The sequence below is a fragment of the Myotis daubentonii genome, chromosome 4 (assembly GCF_963259705.1).
Source record: "Myotis daubentonii chromosome 4, mMyoDau2.1, whole genome shotgun sequence".
In the NCBI taxonomy this organism is placed as follows: Eukaryota; Metazoa; Chordata; class Mammalia; order Chiroptera; family Vespertilionidae; genus Myotis; species Myotis daubentonii.
In genome coordinates, this window is record NC_081843.1 from 36,645,860 (window position 1) to 36,668,523 (window position 22,664).

General features: G+C 39.2%; 1 protein-coding gene across 1 annotated transcript in view; it reads right to left on the reverse strand.

Annotated features, from left to right (window-relative positions):
- Positions 1–5,490: 5,490 nt before the first annotated feature.
- Positions 5,491–22,664, reverse strand: part of LOC132232295 (cytochrome P450 3A12-like) — a 39,754-nt gene continuing 22,580 nt past the window's right edge. Inside the window, exons 10-13 of the mRNA XM_059691752.1 lie at positions 14,486–14,646; positions 11,269–11,495; positions 8,676–8,838; positions 5,491–6,413 (exon numbers count right to left, since the gene is read on the reverse strand). Of these exons, the coding sequence (XP_059547735.1) occupies positions 6,318–6,413; positions 8,676–8,838; positions 11,269–11,495; positions 14,486–14,646 (647 nt within the window). The 3' untranslated portion in view covers positions 5,491–6,317. The remainder of the gene's footprint in view (positions 6,414–8,675; positions 8,839–11,268; positions 11,496–14,485; positions 14,647–22,664) is intronic.

Consider the following 22,664-nt stretch of genomic DNA (forward strand, 5'->3'; position numbering starts at 1 on the left):
TGGCTTTCCAGTTTTCCCAGCATCATTTGTTGAAGAGGCTTTCTTTTCTTCATTGTATGTTTTTGGCTCCATTGTTGAAAATTATTTCCCTATGTACATATGTGTTTATTTCTGGACTCTCAATTCTGTTCCACTGGTCTGTGAGTCTGTTTCACTACCAAATACCAAGCTATTCTTTTGTAATTTCTTTTAAAAATATTTTTATTGATTTCAGAGCGAGGAAGGGAGAAGAGAGAGATAGAAACATCAATGATGAGAGAGAATCATTGATCGGTTGCCTCCTGCATGCCCCATACTGGGGATCGAGCCCCCAACCCAGGCATGTGCCCTTGACTGGAATTGAACCTGGGATCCTTCAGTCTGCAGGCCAATGCTCTATCCATTGAGCCAAACCAGCTAGGGCTTTTTTGTAATTTTTAAATTAAATTTATTTTTTAATTGAATGTATTAGGGTGACATTGGTTAATTACATTATATAGGTTTCAGGCATACAATTCTACAATACATCATCTGTATATTGTATGTTTACCACCCCAAGTCAAGTCTCCTTCCATCCATTTATCCCTCCCATTACCCTCTTCTACCTTCTCCCACCATCCCTTCTCTCTGGCAATCACCATACTGTTGTCTGTGTCCATGAGTCTTTCTTTTTTCCCTTTGTTTAACTCCCTCACCCTTCTCCCCCAGCCCCAACTCCCTGTTATCTGTATCCATGAGTTTATCATTGTGTTGTAGTATAGTTTGAAGCCAGAGATATCTGCTTCATTCTTTTTGCTCAGATTGCTTTGACTAGTCAGGATCTTTTGTAGTTCCATACAAATCTGATGATGTTCTATTTCTTTAAAAATGTTATTGGGATTTTGATGGGGATTGCATTAAATCTGTATATTGCTTTGGGTAATATGGTTATTTTTAACTATATGATTCCTCCAATCCATGAACACAATATCTTTCCATTTCATTGTGTCTTTTTCAATCTCTCTTAATAATGCTTTGTAGTATATAGGTACTTTACATCCTTTGTTAAGTTTATTCCTAAGTATTTTATTCTTTTTGTTGTAATTTCAAAAGGAATTATTTTTTCATTTCTTTTCCTGACTCTTTATCCTTAGTATACAGGAGTGCAGTGTATTTTTGTACATTGATTTTGTATTTTGCAACTTTATTGTATTTGTTTATTGTTTCTAATAGTTTTTTTTTTTTTTTGGTGGAGTCTTTAGGGTTTTCTACATACAGAATCATGTCATCTGCAAAAAGTGATACTCTTACTTCTTCCTTCCCAATTGACTTTTATATCTTTCTCTTGCATGATTGCTCTGGCTAGGACTTCAAGTACTGTGTTGAATTAAGAGTGGCAAGAGTGGATATCCTTGTCTTGTTCCTGATCCTAAAAATAAGCTTTCAGTTCTTTGCCACTGAGTATGATATTGGCTGAGGATTTATCTTGTATAACCTTTATTATGTTGTGGTAATTTCCTTCTACTCCTATATTATTGAGTGTTTTAATCATAAATGGAGGTTGTATCTTATCAAATGTTTTTTCTACATATAGTGATAAGATCACATGATTTTTATCCTTTGTTTTATTAGTGTGGTGTATTACATTGATTGATTTGTATATTTGAACCCATCCTTCTGCCCCTGGAATAAACTCCACTTGATGTGATGTATTATTTTAAATGTATCATTGTATTTGATTTGCTAGCGTTTTGTTTAGGATTTTTGTGTCTGTATTCATCAGAGATATTACTCTGTAGTGTTCTTTATTTGTGTTATTCTCACCAGGTTTTGGTATCAGGGTTATTTTGGCCTCATAAACTGTGTTAGGAAGTATTGCCTCTTGAAATTTTTGGAAGAGTTTGAAAAGAATATGTATCAAATCTTCTTTGAATATTTGGTAGAATTCACTAGTGAGGTCATCTGGTCCTGTACTTCCACTTTTTGGAGGTTTTTGATGGTTGTTTCAATTTTCTCACTGTTGATTGGTCTATTTAGATTTTCCATTTCTTTGTGATTCAGTCTAGGAAGGCTATCTATTTTTAGGAATTTATCCACTTTTTCTAGGTTATTGAATTTGTTGGCATATAAGTCTTTCATAGTATTCTTTTTAAAAAATACTTTTTGAAATATATTTTTTATTGATTTCAGAGAGAAAGGAAGAGAGAGAGAGAGAGAGAGAGAGAGAGAGAGAGAGAGAGAGAGAGAGAGAGAAACATCAATGATGAGAGAGAATTCTTGATCTCCTGCCTCCTGCACACACCACATTGGGATCAAACCTGCAACCCATGGCATATGTCCTGACCAGGAATTGAACCTTGACCTTCTGGTCCATACCAGTAGTTCAATGCTCAGCCACGCCGGCCAGCCTTTCATTGTATTCTTGTACGATTCTTTGTATTTCTGTGATGTTTGTAGTAATTTCTATGCTTTCATTTCTGATTTTATTTATTCCTGTAGGAATGCTCACTGCATCTCTTTGTTCCTCCCAGTTGAAGGGAGTTCCAGTGGCAGCTTGATTCCTCCCCTCTGTAGTGAGCTCCAAGCTGTGAGAGCCAGGCTACATCTCTGGCACCCTCTCAGCTCTTAATCCTTCTCAAATCCCCAGTTTGCTCCCATTTGCCTACCTTCGGATGTTTCAGTGCTCAGGTCTCTCAGATGTATTTGTGCACTGAGCAGGGAATTCCTTGTTGAATTGTAGCTGTTAAAATTGTTGAAACTTCAGTGGGAGAGACCAGAGAACCTATCAGGAGTTATTCCTCTGAAGTCACTCCAAAGTTCGTTATTTTCAATAGAAGCAATTAAGCCTTTACAATATTGAAGTTTCTCTCCCTTTACTGTGATTGAAAGAAGTAGGAGCCAAATGAATGGGGCATAATTACTATCTTAAATAATAATTTTATGAGCTCCAAAGGGGAATTTAAAAGGACCAACAGCAATGCTTTCAGCCAAGGTATTTGGAGAACCTCTACAAATTTTGCCAACTTAACCTTAATAATGCCATTAGTACATTTGACTAAGCCTGAGGATTGTAAGCACAATGAAAATGTTGTAAGATTAAGCAAATAGCAGACACTTGTTGAAATACCTGACTAGTCAAATGTGTGCCCTGGTCAGCATGGTTCAGTGGTTAGAGAGTCAGCCTGTGCACCCAAGAGTCAGGGGTTTGATTCCCAGTCAAGGGCATGTACCTGTGTTGAATATTTGATCCCTGTGTAGGAGGCAACCAATTTATGTTTCTCTTTTGCTCTCTCTCTCCCCCTTCTACACTTTCTAAAAATCAATGGAACAAATGTCCTTTGGTGAAGATTGACAAAAAAAATCTTATATGCAAAAGGTGTGATCCTCAGTCACTAAGGAGTTTGAGAGGAGTTCCCCAGGCAGAGATAATATTTTCTAATAGGACTTTATCCACAGAAGAAGCAGTAGCTTGTCTACAAGGGAAAGCTTCAGTCCTTTGAGAAAACATACAGACTATGACTAAAACATACTTATATCCATGAAATGGGGGGAGCTGTATGAAATCTATTGCAGAGGTGATACCAAGTTCTTCTTACTTTGTCATATCAGGTGATGCATGATCAATTCATGTCATTCTTAATAATGCTCACTCTGATCACTTGATTAAGAGAGTGTCTACCAGTGTGTTCCACTGTGAAACTATACTTTCCACTTTGTAATTAATGGGTATTTTGAGCTGTAGTATTTGAAACCATAAATATCCTCATCCAGTTGCAATTTATCTATTTATTTCTGTCTGTATGTACTCATCTTTTCCTACTTTATTATTTATTCTTACCATCAATATTTATTATGATGCTCGAATTGTCCCTGGTTTGGACATTGAAAGCCCATCAGTCTGGCATCTTTGTCCTTTTGGCATGTCCCCCTCAGTGTCTAGCATTTTCTTGCTTTTTAGCACAAAAAGATGTTCCAGGCTCATCTTGGAGTTTCTCAACCCTGGCCCCAAGTCAGCCATTTCTCTAAGGCAGTGGTTCTCAACCTTGGCTGCACATTAGAATCACCTGGAAATCTTTTTAAAATCTTGATTTCTGGGCCTCATCCTCCGGAAATTCTGTTTCTTTGTTACTAATGTTGTGGCCCCACCCCATAACAAAGAAACAGAATTTCCGGAGGATGAGGCCCGGAAATCAGGATTTTAAAAAGATTCCCAGGTGATTCTAATGTGCAGCCAAGGTTGAGAACCACTGCTCTAAGGAGCCTGGGTCCCTTGAGGTGGAAAATTGTATTTTATAAGTCAAGATCAGGGCACAAGGTATGCTCATTGCTATAAAGTTTCTAAACTCTGCCCGTGTGTTTTCTATAACATATGGGCAAATATCTATCTATCTATCTATCTATCTATCTATCTATCTATCTATCTATCTAACATCTATCTATCTCTTTGTATCTATTTATCTTCATAGCTATTTATCTATCATCTATCTTATATAATAAAAGCCTAATATGCTAAGTGTCCAGTCATCCATTAAACCAAACAAAGGAAATATGCTAATGATATGCTAAGGCCACTCAACCACTTACTATGATGTGCACTGACCACCAGGGGCCAGATGCTTTGACTGGTAGGTTAGCTTGCTGCTGGGGCCCGGCCAATCGAGACTGAACGAGATGGGCTGGACATGCCCTGGAGCCTTCCCACAGTCTCTCCCTGCTGGCCAACCTCCTGCGTCCCTCCCCAGCCTCGATCCGGTGGGGTCCGTCATCCTGGTCTGCACCCTCTCGCAATCTGGGACCTCTCGGGGGATGTCAGAGAGCTGGTTTCAGCCTGATTCCACAGGCCAGGCTGAGGGACCCCACTGGTGCACAAATTTGTGCACTGGGCCTCTAGTCTATATAGAAAAGTACACACTTACATAGTACATTCAGTTTCAATCTCTGAGTCCACAGGGTACATTCTGCTTTTCTCTCCTTCTGAATCAGTGACTCTCTTCTCTAACAGTGAGAAATGTGGATTTCATTATCTTTAATATGTTTATTTGTCTGATCAATCCTCCTTGATATAATAAATCCTTGCTCCATCCCTTTGCACTAATGGATGCTCTCTTCATCCTACTTAGATTCTCCACACCCTATTTAGGCTCTGGATGCTTTCGCCAGGGTACCTCTCTGTGTGGACACATTTTCCACCTTGTTTGGGTTCCCACACCCACACCAGGATTCTCCCCATGTGGATACCCTTCCACCCTACTCAGCCTCCTAGTTAGAGCCACTGTGACTCCCTTCCCTGCCCCTGCCCCTGCCCCTGCCCTGCAGTGTGTGTCTGCCAATAATGCTGTACTGAACCTTTTGGCTTTCGGACCAAATTATCCAGAAAGGAAAAAAAGGAAAGGGAAGGGGAGGCAAGGGAAGGAAAGGGAAAAGAAGGAAGTAAAGTGAGGGGAAGGAAACGGCAGGAGAGAGATAGAGATGGAAAAGGAAGAAACCTGTGCACTTCTGAAACTGATGAATGCTTGTAGCCTTTCTACCCAATCAATTGATCAATCAACTGTCTTTTATTCCATGTTCATTGTGTTAAGAGGGTTGGGACTTGAGGATGACATACAAAGAATATAAGAAAACATGTTTCCTGTCTTCCAGCATTATCAAGGGAGATGAGATAAAACATTAAATCAAAACTAATAATAAAATAATAAGCGCTCAGCTGAGTCTTACAAAAAATATGTGCTCCAAAAAAGGTGGAATTAAATTATGAATGTACTTTCTAAATAATGGGGGACATCACAATGGATTTATTCTCATCTATCTTAATATATCAAATTGCAATTCTGAAAAGGTCCCACCCAACCAGTGATTGTGATGGTTAAAAACATTTAGTCACTGGCTGTGCATGAAAGCATTAGATAATATTATTATGAAGAGATGTTTATTGAGTTGCTCAATATAATATACAATATAGAATATTCAAAATAAAACGTGATATAAATGTCATTATTGCCATTTCCATAATGATTCTTGTTTTCATTAAGGTTTGTAGATAAAATTAAAGAGAAATTTGTATTCATGATTAGTACTAAGTAAGTAGATGATACTAAGTGGGAATAGATGGAGATAGTATTATAAGAACCCAATAAACTCGGTCTACTTATTTAGTCACCTCTCTTATATTACACAATATGTAATACTCTGTATAGACACTGAGAAGATAAGTGAATGTACAGATTCCCTAGTCATCCATCAAGTGCAGTAAGTTACTCCCATTTTCATTTCTGTTTTTTTTATTCACAAAGTACACTGAGATCTCTGGTGTCAGGGGATATGACTTCCTTGAAGAACAAAGTGTAAATCCTTTGGGAAAGTCAGGCTCCACTTACAGTTCCATCTCTCAACTCAGCCTTTAGAACAATGGGTTTTTTTGGTTGAATAATTCCTTGAAAATCTAGTTCCACAGGGATCTGCAAATGTTCAACAGCATAGGAGAACCAGTTAATGAAGCACTATCAACACCAACAGCAAAGCAGATGAGATACATTGAGGAAAATAATGCTTTACAATATATAGAAATTACTTTTAGCATAATATATCTTTGTTTCTTTATTCAGTAAGCTGTCTGAGACTGGTCAGTGAAAGCATTCATCAATACATTCATTAAGAAAATATCAATTACAGCATCTATTCTGTACCAGGCCAGAGACAAACTCATTGGTTTGTGCTTGTTTTTGGCTTGAATTTTAAGCAAATTAATGAATTTTTAAAATGTAAACCAGATTCTTAGGCATTATGAAAAACTATTTAGAAAAGCCATACAGAATTCATTTTGTACATATTGAAATTTGCAAGGTAACCTGAGTACATATTGTATATTTTAATTATTTGAATTATCCATCACTTCTAAAGAGTCCAGTCACTTCCCCCAGTGGAAGCCTTCTAGTTTCATGATGGGAAAAGGTATTTGTCAAGCATTGTGCCTATTTTCTAACATCTCCTGGTTCCCAGTGTAAATAGTGAACTTTTGAATAGCATTTTGACCTAAATAGTGTTTTGAATAATTTTTAGCTCTATTCCCACCGAGTTACACTCTCAGTGTTGAGGGAGCCACCAACACAGTAACCTTCATATCTCAGTTGACTGAAGGGCAAGAAAATTGCCATGGAGCGTGAAAAGCACAAGCCAGAGATGACTGGGAGCTTTCAGGGAGTGTCTGCCCACCCCCCCCCCCACCCCGCAACCCCCCCCCCAAGGTGTGCCGGAGGCCCACTTCCTCTCAGGGCTAAGACCCCCTTTGTATGCACTTACAGGACTGCTGCATAGCTGCCTAAAGCCACAAATAAGATGATAACCATATTCATCCTCCTCCTTTTCTCTGAGGAATCCTACTTAAGGAAAGGAGCTGCATAATAAATATACAAGTCCTAGAAATAAGCCTTATTATAGGGCCTTGCTTGCTATCACTCAATGACAGCTATTGCTTATATTTTTCAGAGGAGAGATTCCAGATCTTCCTGTTAATGTAAAACCTTTCTATTTTATCATTTCCAATGGCACTTCTATATTTCCCCTGCACACAGACCAACACATGTAGAAAATGTACATTACAAGTGTTATTTGTTAAATTTTTCAAATTAAATAATTTAAAATGTGGATTCATGATCTCCAAATCAACTGCAAAATACTCTTTAAGCATTTCCTGAATGACCGCAAGGCACTACTGGGAATTTATGAAAGGAATAAAATGAGGTGCTAGACTTAAGGATATTCTTAGATACAAAGAAAACACAGAGTACCAAACTGGATGGTTTAATGATAAAGTTTTCGGTTAGGAAGGATAGTGATGATACCAGCCTGCAGTAGCAATAACATGGCAAAGGAATAATGGGCTCTGGACTAGACGAGAAGCCTCCTGGAAGGGCTTTGGGAGTGAACTAGCACTTGAAAAATGAGAACAGAATAGGGAAGAGAGTGAGAAAAACATCATAGAGTTCATATTAGGATCTAAAGAATCCAATTTGATTGCAGCCTGGCTCCTAGAAGCAGGTTTCAAGTGGCCAGGATGGCCATGGACTGTAGGAGTTCTTACGTCAGGCAGAAATGCTTTAATCAACCTTGGCTGCACATGAAAACCAAACCGGGTGCTTTTAAAGCCACACAGGATGGATTATTTTAGAATCTGAGATGACCTCAGCATAGGATTTTTAAAAGATCCCTGCTGATTTCATTGTATAACCAGTGATTGAGAACCCTATCACAAGAGCTTCTGTAAGTTCTGGTGGAAAAGAGCATTGTTCAAAAGTCATGACCCAGTTATCATTGTACTTCAGGACTGTGCACAGCGCTTTCCCTTCCTTCCAGTGGACTTGAAACCAAATTTAAACTTTTCTCAAATGACTCTACCTGATCGTGTCACACTAACTATATTGACTCTAGATGGCCTTTATACTTGGATATTTATATAGGGTGTCCCAAAATTCACACAAGATTTGCAACTCAATTCAATCGCAAATCTTGCGTGAAGTTTGGGGCACCCTATAAAAACACAGGCTTAGCACTCTAGACTACCAGAATCTTAAAGGTTACATGTGACTCCAGATAGATTGTCTGTCCAACAGAACAAAGTATTAAACAATGAATGAGCACACTCATGCATATGTATCTCATTTTATGAAAAACTCTCAATCAAGCATCATTCACACAGAGTGGTAACAGGTTAAGTATCTGACCTGTGTTTCTTTGCAGGGTTTGAAGGAGAAGTTCTGCAGAACTCTGACGAGAGCAATTTTCATGTTCATGAGAGCGAACCTCATTCCGATGCAGTTTCTGGGTCCACTTCCAAAGGGTGTGTATATGTAAGGATTTATGCTGTCCTTGTTCTCCTTGCTAAACCTGGTTATATAACAGTAGATGCAAACAATTAATGAAACATAAACACCGCAAGAGCTACATGTTTGGGCTTCTTAGGCTCCTCTACAAGTAGTATACAGAATACTCCTTTGCCAGCCGTGGGCAAACTACTGCCCGCGGGCCGGATTCGGCCCGTTTGAAATGAATAAAACTAAAAAAAAAAAAAGACTGTACCCTTTTATGTAATGATGTTTACCTTGAATTTATATTAGTTCACACAAACACCCCATCCATGCTTTTGTTCCAGCCCTCCGGTCCAGTTTAAGAACCCATTGTGGCCCTCGAGTCAAAAAGTTTGCCCAACCCTGGTGGTCAGTGAGATCCTGCTATAGTTATGTGGCTGTAAGAATGGTAAGCTACAGATTCTTTCCATTCCCCATACCCTATACGAGCTAACAGTATCATTGAAGAGATGACATGAATGCTGTTTAACGGAAAATTTATCTTTAAACTCTAAATTACATTCAGGGTATTGAGATGTTTACACTCTGAAAGGCAAGTAGGAAATGAGACTAATTGAAGAAAAAGTAGGTCCCTGCCTCCATCAAACTCATGTTGGTCACATTCTCATGGAGGAAGGAAGTAGGAATCATATCTCTCATTAGTTGAATTGTTATTTTTTCTTCCCTTCCCTTTCCTTCATCCCCTCCCCACTTTCCTCTCCTCCCTTCCTCTCACCTCTTCTGTCCCTCTCCCATTGAATAGCTTAAATCAGATGACTCATATGGGCATATGATGCTCCTCTACTCTAATAAAATCTGTGGTTCCCTTGTCTATCTGTTCCACTAGGCTATAAATTTCTTGAAGGTTAGACCTATTTTTATTCAAATTTGATTCCTCAGTATTTGATTATGTTAAGGGAAAATGTGGATTTGGGAAAGTGATCATGGCATTGGGGTTATGTATTTTTAAAAGTTTCTTGAACATTGGAATATTTAGAGATGGTATGCCTTAAAATAATATGGGAATTAGGAGGATGGTAGTAATGGTGTGTGAATGTGGCAGCAGACATACTTTGATGGCTGTAAACATGTGATGGGCACGCATAGATGAATTAAAAGTAGACTCGTATCTGTAGAAAATGATTTTGCATATTTTTGTGTCAACTTCTCCATAATTGGCATTTTTTAACATTTGGATTTCTCACTGCCTTGCCCACCTCCTGACATGGTAAGCAGTTACTCTCTGTGGAAGACTTAATGATCAAAAGAGCAGTACAGTCAGTGGTCTCTGGTTTCATGTTCATGAAGCTACGGGGTGTGGGGGTGGGGGGAGAAAAAACGGTTGAGCTTGGAGGAAACACAGAGGCCCCTTGGTCCAGAAAACAGAGGATTTGGTCACGTCTAACTTCTTCTTTCACCAAATACTATGTGTAGACAATAAGCTAGAACTAAGAACACCATGGCAAATGAGAGAAGGTCCCTGCCATTAGGGATCATATAGTTGTGTTAATGAAAGCCTAGGTCCCAGCTAGTGCCCTCAATAGTTAATTCCAGTTTTGCTCATCAATACAATAAATGGGGAACATCAGCTCTTTCTAGAGTTCAAGCTGTGCCTCAAGCTAGGCCTTGGCTCTGAATTTCCAGAAGAACATGCTAAAGATCCTCCTAGGGGGTGTTTCGGGTGTCTAGAGAGCACATGACTTTTCTTTGGAAGTCGCTACTTTCTTTGAGAGAAGGAGGAAGCTGACACAGGACTGTAGCCAAAGACAGACCAGTGACTTGTGTTCTCCTCTGTCCTCCAGGGGCCGCTTAAATCATCAGGGATGAGGACCTCTCAGGTTCCCATAATGCACTCTCCCAATAATGATAAAGATGTGGCCACCAATGTGAAAAAAAAAACCCCAAACAGAATGTGGGAACGTTGCTGGTAAATTCAGAGAGCTAATGAGAACAACACAGAAAAATTTAAAGGAGTAAAAAAGCCTACATTCCTAAAATCAGATAATGATTAAGTAATTTATGGCATAAGCATATAGTCACATCTGCATGAATATTTATATGTATGCATACCTATATATGATGGTTATATATAAAAGGACACTGTTTATAGTTTACTGGTAAATAAAGTAAGCAGTTCAAAATAAAAAATATATTACTCTTTTAATTTTAAATATCTATATATGCTTAGAAAAATGTCAATAATGACATACATTGCATTACTAATGAGGCCTATCTTAAGATATTAGTACTATGGACAGATACAGTTTTCTTGTAGCTAGTCTAGAGTTTGTAAAATTTTGTCAACAAACAATGATTACTCTTGTAATAAGAAAAAACAAACTTGTAAAAACAGAAAACTGTACATATAAATGATTGTACAACCACATGTATATCATCTATACTAGAAGACATCAGATTATGTCCAATCAGCCTGGATGAGGGTGGGTTCCCTTTCCCAGGGGTCCAGTACCTTTCAGGACGGAACTCCTCTGGCTCTGGCCAGTACGTCGGGTCTAGGTGAAGAACAAAGCTTGGCACCATCACCACTGTCCCTTTGGGAATGAACACCCCATTGATTTCCACATCCTTCTTACAGAGCCTCTCAAGTCTACCAGCAATTGGGAATAGTCTGAGGGATTCATTCATCACCATGTCAAGATACTCCATCTGTGCCAGGGCATCATAGGTGGGAGTTGCCTGGGAAGAAAGAAACAGATTTTGATAAACTGAGATTTGAGATCAACTTTCAATTCAGTCTATGTAGTTCTATAGAAATGTTAGGAGCTCCAAAGAATAACTTATTTGGATAAAGGACTTTAGGATTTATAGACATTTTAATATCTGTCATGTCCGTTGGCCTGCTTAATGGCCCTTTGAGATGTGTGGAGTAGTTATGACTATGGGAGGATGTTGTGGACAACTCCTTAAACAGGACCTCAAATTCCTCACATTACCATGTAGTGATTTTTTTTTCTTATCTCATGTGAGTAATAGACTATGACCCATATTCTTAACTGAAATATGGTAAGGTCACTGTTTTCAAAAGAGAGGCCACACTTCTGTACAAAGCAAAGAGAATGTGTAAAAGAGCAAAATTCCAACTTGACAGTGTTTAGTTGAAAAATCGTGCTTACTAAGCCTTTAGATTATATATATAATTTGGAGAGAAACACCATATAAATAGAAACTCTATAAATAACAAAACTCTGTAAGTATAGCAAAAGAAGGGCGTGATTGTAAAGAATGAAAGCAGGGCACACAATTTCATTCTAGCAGAAGTTATGAAGAGGTGGAACCCCACTCAGCCTCATGCTGCCTTGCTGGAACAGTCTCCTAGTTGTTGTTCAGGGTTTGACTGTAAGCTGTGAAGATCTCATACAAGCCTCGCCAGCCCCAGAGGCCTGTCTCTTCCTACCACAAAGAGTTCCAGTTTTGTCAGATATCTGAAAACAGTGTGGGCAACATGTGGGTATCACTTGGTGTTATATTGAAGAGGCAATACTGGAGAGGTTCAGGGTTTGGCTAGTGGCTTCTTCACCACTAGCTATATGACTAGTGTATGAAAATTATTTCACCTCTCAGTTTTCTGATATGTTGCATGGAGATATTTAGAGTTGACACTTCATAGGGTTGTTTGGTAGAGACATCACTGCTCACCCAATATCCATGTAGTCTCCACATCTCCCAGCCCACTTAAAGCTAGGGGGAACCAGCTTTGAGAATGGGCTCTGAGCTGAGGTGACATATGTCAGTTCAGAGTCAAAACACTTGAAAATCCAGTGAGCAAACTCTACTTCTTTATTCCCCAACCAACATGAAGGCTTTGTGCTCCAGAAAGTGCCGCTACAAGAAAATGCGTCCTTTTTAGCTTATATTTCCGAGTAACTATGGAGCACAAAGTCACACTCCCATCCTTCATTAACAATCCATGTTGGACATGTTAATGTGAGTTGGAAATAATCCTTTGCAATGTAAACCCACTGAGAATAGAGGGCTAATCTGTAGTTGTGGCAAATTTAGCCTATTCTGACTAATGTACCACTTTTTTTAAATTGAATTTATTGGGGTGACATTGGTTAAGAAAATTCTATAGGTTCAGTTACAATACTATAATACTCCATCTGTATATTGTATTGTATGATCACCACACCAAGTCAAGTCTCCTTTCATCACCATTTAATTCTCCTCCTCCCCCCATACTCTCTTCTACTTCTGCCAACGCCTATTCTCCTCTGGCAACCTTCATGCTGTTGTCTGTGTCTATGAGTTTCTTATTTTTAGTTAATCCTCACCCGAAGATATTTTTCCATTGATTTTTAGAGAGAGTGGAAGGGAGGGGGAAAGACACACACAGAGAAACATCAATGTGAGAGAGACACATGGATTGGTTGCTTCCACATCATGGCAATGGTCCAGCCTGCAATCAAGGTATGTGCCCTGGACAGAAACCAAACTCAGAACCCTTTAGTCTGAGGGCTGAAGCTCTGTCCACTGAGCCAAAGTGGCTAGGGCTATGTCAATTAGGTTTTTTTGCTTAACCTCTTCACCTTTTTCACCCAGCCTCTCAAAGCCTCCTTCCCTCTGATAGTCTGTTCTCTATCTATGAGTCTGTTACTATTTTTAATACATAATTTAAAAAAATTCAATTCATTTATAAATATAAGGCATTTAGAACGGACAAATATAGTGAGAAGTATATGTTAGCTATTAGTGTTGTTGTTGTCATTGTTACTCTTATTAAGAGGGGAGGACATAATGCTTTAGCTAGTCTGTTTCTTAGTGACCTTTCCATCTTATTGCAATAAAATGATCTCCAATATAGGCTTACCCAAAGAAGAAAAATAATCTTTAATTTAGTTGGACCCTAAAATGTATCTTTGTTTTATAGTTGAAGGACCTATGACACGGAGAGTTCTTAAGACCTATCCAAAACCACAGTCTGGACTCAAACTCATGTCTTCTATTTCCTACACTATGTTCTTTTCTGTATACCAGGCTTCTCCTAGATTGCACAGTTTACCCAAGGTGGTAGATTCCAGTAATAGTGCCAGTTTTCCACACCTTCCTGTGTCCATGCCCTTAGTCATCTAACTTTGTGCCCTCCTATTATGATCCTGGTGTTGGCCATGGTGCATGCTTTAAATCAATGGAATGTTGGTTAAGTGTAATGCAAGCAGAGTTCTGAAAGGAACCCATATGTTTGGGCTTATTGGTCGTTCCCTCTGTCATTGCCTGAGAAGAACATACCCAGGCTAGTTGTCTGGAGATATGTGGATCCTGTGTGGAGCTGATTCACCCAGCCGCTTAGCCAAGGCCAGCCTAGATCAGCCAAGAGCCAGACTAAAGTAAGTCTAGTCAATAGTAACACAGGTAATCATCTAGACCCTTGAGCAATAAATTCCTATTGTTAATTGCCACTGAGGTTTTAAAATTTTTTTTTCATTTGACATTATTGTGATAACAGATAACTGAAACAACAGGACTAACACTGTTTTCAAAGATCTTATATATCTCTAATAACAAAAATTACCTATATTCTTTGTTTGTTTTTTTACATCCTTCCTAAATAGCACAAGTAAAATAATTGATGCTTACATTCTTTGTAAAAATTCTCCTAGGAAGTGGTGAGGAGGCATTCTTCATAAGGCTTTACTTTCTCCCTCGCTCTCCAAGTATCACCCACTCACCTTATTGGGAAACGTTGCATCAATCTCCTTGTGCAATTTCTGCTGCACATCGGGGTGAGTGGCCAGCAAATACATAAGGAAAGAAAGAGAACTGCTAGTGGTCTCATAGCCGGCAAACAGAAAGATAATAGATTGGGCAACAAGCTCCAGATCAGTCAGAGCTAAAAGGAGAAGAAAGACATTTTATAAAGTAGGTCAATGTACAACATCACAATTTAGATTATGAGGAATCCAAATGAAACTCCCAAACCCTTATAGGAAAAATTGAAAACACAATTCAGCTTAAATTGGGAGTGTTTTGCACTCTGATGTGTATGAGAGTGCAAAAAAAGGCAAGAAAAAGGCAAAAAAAAAAGGCAAAAATGTCTTCATCTGCTCCCCCGCCGACCCAGGTCTATTCTATTCTTCACCATCTGCTTCTGGTTGTGTCACTCTCTCCACAACATAGCTGTACAATTTTAAGACATTGCGTTTTGTGTTACATGCACAGTGTTATCAGTCTGTCCCTTGGAGAATCCTGAAAGTACTTTAGCTATAAGTAATATGGGATAGATTTCTCCCCCAGGAAAATTTAAATTATTCTAGATAAAATATACCTGAATAATTTTTAAAAAATATATATATATATTTTTAAAAAATATATCTTTTTATTGATTTTAGAGAGGAAGGGAGAGGGAGAGAGAGATAGAAACATTAATGATGAGAGAATCACCAATCCACTGCCTCCTGCATGCCCCTCACTGGGGACCAAGCCTGCAACCCAGGCACGCACCCTTGACCAGAATCACACCCGCTACTCTCCCAGTCTACAAGCTGACACTCTATCCGCTGAGCCAAACCGGTCAGGGCTATGGATAATTTTTTTTAAAATTTAAATTTATTTTTTAAAAATTAAATCTTTATTGTTCAGATTATTACAGTTGTTCCTCTTTTTTCCCCCCATAGCTCTCCTTCACCCAGTTCCCACCCCACCCTCTGTCCTTACCCCTCCCACTCTCCTCATCCATAGGTGTACAATTTTTGTCCAGTCTCTTCCTGCACCCCCACACCTCTTTCTCCCCAAGAATTGTCAGTCCATTCCCTTTCTATGCCCCTGGTTCTATTATATTCACCAGTTTACTCTGTTCATCAGATTTTATATTCACTTGATTTTTAGATTCACTTGTTCATAGATATGTATTTGCTGTTCATAATTTTTATCTTTACCTTTTTCTTCCTCTGCTTAAAGAATACCTTTCAGCATTTCATATAATGCTGGTTTGGTGGTGATGAACTACTTTAGCTTTTTCTTAAATGTGAAGCTCTTTATCTGACCTTCAATTCTAAATGATAGCTTTGCTGGATAAAGTAATCTTGGTTGTAGGTTCTTGGCATTCATCACTTTGAATATTTCTTGCCACTTCCTTCTGGCCTGCATAGTTTCTGTTGAGAAATCAGCTGACAGTCCTATGGTACTCCCTTGTAGGTAACTGACTGTTTTTCTCTTGCTGCTTTTAAGACACTCTCTTTCGTTTTACCAAACATTCAAGGAAGAACTAAAACCTATCCTCCTCAGACTACTACAAAAAATTCAAGAGGAAGGAACACTTCCAAGCTCATTCTATGAAGCCAGCATCACCCTAATACCAAAACCAGGTAAAGACAACACAATGAAAGAGAATTACAGGCCAATATCCCTCATGAACATAGATGCTAAAATCCTCAACAAAATCTTAGCAAATCGGATCAGCAGTACATCAGAAAGATCATACACCATGACCAAGTAGGATTCATCCCAGGGATGCAAGGATGGTACAATATCCGCAAATCAATAAACGTGATTCATCACATAAACAAATTGAAAGAAAAAAACCACATGGTCATATCAATTGATGCAGAAAAAGCATTTGACAAAATCCAACACCCATTTTTGATAAAAACTCTCAGCAAGGCGGGAGTAGAAGGATCATACCTCAACATAATAAAAGCCATATATGACAGGCCCACAGCCAACATCATACTCAATGGACAAAAACTAACACCATTTCCCCTAAGAACAGGAACAAGACAGGGATGCCCACTCTCACCACTCCTGTTCAACATAGTACTGGAAGTATTAGCCATCGCAATTAGGGAAGAAGAAGAAATAAAAGGCATCCAAATTGGAAAAGAGGAAGTAAAACTGTCCTTATTTGCAGATGACATGATATTATACATACAAAACCCTAGAGACTCCATCAAAAAGCTACTAGACTAAATACATGAATTTGGCAATGTAGCAGGATACAAAATTAACCCCAAGAAATCTGAGGCATTTCTATACACCAATAGTGAACTTTCAGAAAGAGAGATTATAAAAACAATTCCATTCACCACCGCACCAAAATAATTAAGCTACCTAGGAATAAACTTAACTAAAGAGGTAAAAGACCTCTACTCAGAAAACTACAGGACGTTGAAAGAAGAGATAGAGGAAGACATAAACAGATGGAAGAACATACAGTGGTCATGGATTGGTAGAATCAACATCATTAAAATGTCTGTACTACCCAAAGCAAACTATAAATTCAATGCACTTCCCATTAAAATACCAACGGCATACTTCACAGATCTAGAACGAACTCTCCAAAAATTCATCTGGAATAAAAAAAGACCCCGAATAGCTGCAGCGATCCTGAAAAAGAACAAAGTAGGTGGGATCTCAATACCAGATATCAAGATGTACTACAAAGCTACTGTTCTCAAAACTGCCTGGTACTGGCACAAGAACAGGCATTTAGATCAATGGAATAGAATAGAGAGCCCAGAAATCGGCCTGAACCAATATGCTCAATTAATATTTGACAAAGGAGGCAAGAACATACAATGGAGCCAAGATAGTCTCTTCAATAAATGGTGTTGGGAAAATTGGACAGATATATGCAAGAGAATGAAACTGGATCACCAACTTACACCATACACAAAAATAAACTCAAAATGGATAAAGGACTTAAATGTACGACAGGAAACCATAAAAATTCTAGAAGAAGCCAAAGGTAACAAAATCTCAGACATATGCCGAAGCAATTTCTTCACTGATACAGCTCCTAGGGCACTTGAAACTAAAGAGAAAATGAACAAATGGGACTACATCAAAATAAAAAGCTTCTGCACAGCAAAAGAAACCATCAACAAAACAATGAGAAAACCCACTGCGTGGGAAAACATATTTGCCAATGTCATATTTGATAAGGGCCTAATCTCCAAAATTTATAGGAAACTCATACAACTTAACAAAAGGAAGATAAACAATCCAATCAAAAAATGGGCAAAGGACCTAAATAGACACTTTTCAAAAGAGGACATTCAGAAAGCCAAGAGACATATGAAAACATGCTCAAAGTCACTAATCATCCGAGAGATGCAAATCAAAACAACAATGAGGTACCATCTCACATCTGTCAGATTGGCTATCATCAACAAATCAACAAACGACAAGTGCTGGAGAGGATGTGGAGAAGAAGGAACACTTGTGCACTGCTGGTGGGAATGCAGACTGGTGCAGCCACTATGGAAGACAGTATTGAGTTTCCTCAAAAAACTGAAAATGGAACTCCCATTTGACCCTGTGATCCCACTTCTAGGAATATATCCCAATTAACCAGAAACAACAATCAGAAAGGATATATGCACCCATATGTTCATAGCAGCACAATTCACCATAGCTAGAATCTGGAAACAGCCTAAGTGCCCATCAGTAGATGAATGGATTAGAAAACGGTGGTACATCTACACGATGGAATACTATGCTGCTGTAAAAAAGAAGGAACTCTTACCATTTGCAACGGCATGGATGGAACTGGAGAGCATTATGCTAAGTGAAATAAGCCAGTCAATGAAGGAAAAATACCACATGATCTCATTCATGGATAATAGAGACCATTATAAACTTTTGAACAATAATAGATACAGAAGCAGAGCAGCCTCAAACAGATTGTCAAACTGTAGCGGGAAGGCCGGGGAGGGGTGGGGGGCAGGATGGAGGGGTGTAAGAGATCAACCAAAGGACTTGTATGCATGCATATAAGCATAACCAATGGACATAAGACACTGGGGGGTAGGGGAGGCCAGGGGATTGTCAAGGGCGGGGGGAAAAAAGGGACACATATGTAATACCCTTTGTAAGACTGTAAGCAATAAAATAAAATTAAAAAAAAAGATTCTCTCTTTCTCTTTTGCCCTTGGCATTTTAATTATGATGTGTCTTGGTTTGTTCCTCTTTGGATTCCTTTTGTTTGGGGTTCTCTGTGCATCCTGGACTTGTAAGTCTATTTCTTTCACCAGGTAGGGGAAGTACTCTGTCATTATTTCTTGAAATAGGTTTTCAATATCTTGCCCTCTCTCTTCTTCTGGCACCCCCATAATTTGGATGTTGGTGTGCTTGAAGTTGTCCCAGAGGCTCCTTACAATATCTTCATATTTTTGGATTCTTTTTTCTTTATGCTTTTCTGGTTGGGTATTTTTTGCTTCTTCATATTTCAAATCTTTGACTTGATTCTTGGGATCCTCTTGTCTGCTGTTGGGCCTCTGTATAATATTTTTTATTTCAGTATGCTTAATTTCTAGTTGGTCTTTTTTCATGTCCTCCAGGGTCTCACTAAATTTATCGGCGGTTTCTAGAAAACTCTTGAAAAACCTTATAACCGTGGTTTTGAACTCTATGTCCAGTAGTTTGCTTTCCTCCATGTCTGTCATTTGTGATCTGTTTCTTTGTCTCCGCATTTTTTATGCTTACCTGTGTTGGTAGAGTGGCTTTGTGTGCTAGGTGTCCTATAGGGCCCAGTGGCTCAGCCTCCCCTATTACCTGAGGTGGACACTCTTGGTGCACCCCTTTGTGGGCTTTGTGCACAGTCTTGTTGTAGTTAAGCCTTGATTGTTGTAGGTATCACTGGGAGGAATTGGCCTCCAGGCCAATTGGCTGTGAGAATCAGCTGTGTCTACAGTGGGAGAACTTTTGTGCTGAAGACACCCTTCTTGGGCAAGACTTGCTTCAGTAGCTCTTTGGTGCTCACTGAGTCTGCACCCTGAGTGTGTCCCTTATGGATCTGAGGAGTTGTAATCTGGATGATCCCACTCTGACCACTGGGTACACTGGCTCTTGGATCTAAGGAGGTGCTAATTTAGCCTCTGCCTGAGGCTACCCAGCAGGAGCTACAAAGAGATCTGCAGATTCCCCTTCCTTGTTTGGGGTTTGGAGGTGCCCAGATGAGGCCCAGCTGTGAAGCAATGCAAGCTGCTGTGGGGCTTTGGACCTTCTCTTAGAAGTTCTGAGTCTGTCTGGCCCAGCTGCAGTTTGTTAGGTAATTTTCAGTTTGCAAAGGGCCAGGGCATTCATATGCAAAAGCCTCTGTCACAGCTTGGGTGGGGTCGGGTCTCAGGGCATCAACAGGGTGGAGCAAACAGCTATGGCTGATCCTCAGCCCTGCCCTAAGAGGCCCCACATCTCAGTCTAGTTTCTCCCCGTATGAGTCTGGGTCCCCAGAGACTTCCCGGAACTGGAGTTCAGAGCAGTCGGGGGCTTGTGACTCCCTCCCGATTCAAAAAGACAGCCGTGTCCACAGTTGCCAGCCCTTGCCATGTGCACCTCCGTACCTCTGCACTTTACTTCGGCACCTCCTCTGAGTCTCAGTGTGCTTTTTCTTTCCTTCTAGTTGTAGAATTTCCACTCAGCCAGCCTTCCTGTGGTTCTGGATGATGTCCGTTTTGTCTTTTAGTTGTATTTTTGAAGTTGTTGTGGGAGACAGCAATTTCCGGTGTTTACCTATGCCACCATCTTGGTTCCTCTTGGCCCTGGATAATTTTTAAGAGACTTTGCACTAAGGCTTATGCAGGGCAAAATTAAAGGATCTTTCATTCAAAAATGTTTGCAGAAACTTAAGAGAATGATACTGGGTACAGATAAAATATGGTTACTCTAAGTATTGTCCATAGACCAGCATCATCAACAGTATCTGGAAGATTATTAGAAATGCAGAATCTTAAATCCCATACAAAAACTACTGAATCGCAGTATGAACTGTCAAGAGATGAGATGATTTTCAGAACTAGAAGAAAAAACCCTAAAATTTATATGAAACCACAAAAGATAGCAATCTTGGGAAAGAACAAAGTTGGAGGTATCACACTACCTAATATCAAGCTATACTACAGGACTATAGTGATCAAAGCAGCATAGTATTGGCATAAAAACAGATATAGATCAATGGAACAGAATAGGGAACCCAGACTGATATGGTCAATTAACGTATGACAAAGGAGACAAGAACATACAAGGAAGTAAAAATAGTCCATTCAATAAATGTCTGGAAAATTGGACAGATATGAGCAAAAAAAAAAATGAAAGTAGACCATCTTTTTTTAAAAAAAATAATTTATTGATTTTTTTACAGAGAGGAAGGGAGAGAGATAGAGAGTTAGAAACATTGATGAGAGAGAAACATCGATCAGCTGCCTCCTGCACACTCCCTAATGGGTATGTGCCCGCAACCAAGGTACATGCCCTTGACTGGAATCGATCCTGGGACCTTTGAGTCCGAAGACAGATGCTCTATCCCCTGAGCCAAACCGGTTAGGGCAAGACCATTATTAGGTTTGTCCACTAAGGAGATCTAGAAGAAAAAAAGCCCTAGTAGGAATGAGCATTCCCAGATGATAGATATTGGTTTCTAAATATCACTTCTTACTAAAGTGACCAAAGCTCCTTGAGAAATCACTGATTCAAGACTTGATCAGGGGGAATAAAGAGAAACCTAGAATTTTTTCACGCCAGGAAGCAAGGAAGTGCACACAAAAGCAATGATAGGTAAAGCCCAGCTGGTGTGGCTCAATGGTTGAGCATTGACTTATGAACCAGGAGATCATGGTTCAATTTTTGCTCAGGGCACATGCCTGGGTTGCAACCTTGATCCCCAGTAGGGGGTGTGCAGGAAGCAGCCGATAGATGATTCTCATCATTGATGTTTCTATTTATCTCTCCTTCTCCCTTCTCTCTGAAATCAATAAGAACATATTTTTTTTAAATGATAGGTAAAAATGATACTGGACACTGTATACTAGTATATGCCATTATACATTCCTCAAAACCCTAGAATGTATAATACCAAGAGTGAACCCTTATGTAAACTATGAACTTTGTGTGGTAATCATGTGTTATTATACGTTCACTAATTATAACAAATGATCCACACCTGTGAGGGATTTTGATAGTCGAGGAATCTGTGTATAGGTAGAGGGAGGTGGCATATTAAGTCTCTGTACCTTCTGTAGAATGTGAATCTAAAATTACCCTAAAAAAGTATATTGGAAAAATAAAATATTAAAATGAAAGAAAGAAGAAACCCAGAGCCCACTTAAAGGAGCTCCAGTGAACAAACCTAAAAGAATTTGATCACACAAAAAAAGATGTAAGAGAGTAAATTTATAATATATAAGATCATATTGACATAAATAAATAAATAATGAATGGGAGAGAACAGAATAAACTTTACAATGAAACATCCTATATAATAAAAAGCTAAAATGCAAATTGTCCCCTCAGGAATTCGACTGACCAGGAGTTCACCCTCTTGCTATGATATATGCTGACCACCAGGGGGCAGCGGGGAACGAAGGAAGGTCCTGGCCAGCAGCCAGGGAAGTAAGGCCCCGATCAGCCCTGATCGCTGGCCAGGCCTAGGGACCCTACCCATGCATGAATTTTGTGCACCAGGCCTCTAGTCAATTCATAAATGTAGAAGAAATGATGGAATTAAAATGTCATAATTTTGCAACCATCATAGTAATAATGACTAATCCAGCCGTGGGCAAACTACTGCCCGTGGGCCGGATTCGGCCTGTTTGAAGTGAATAAAACTAAAAAAAAAAAAAAAAGACCGTACCCTTTTATGTAATGATGTTTACTTTGAATTTATGTTAGTTCACACAATCACTGCATCCATGCTTTTGTTCCGGCCCTCTGGTCCAGTTTAAGAACCCACTGTGGCCCTCAAGTCAAAAAGTTTGCCCACCCCTGGTTGAAAACCATCCATAGATGATAAAACTAGTAGGTGAAAGTTTGAAGAGGAACAGAATATTTACTTAATCTCAAAGGCTTCCCCACAAGTTACTTATTTATTACAAATGAAAAAGAAAACTTGACAGTAGATTAAGCTAGTGAACACAA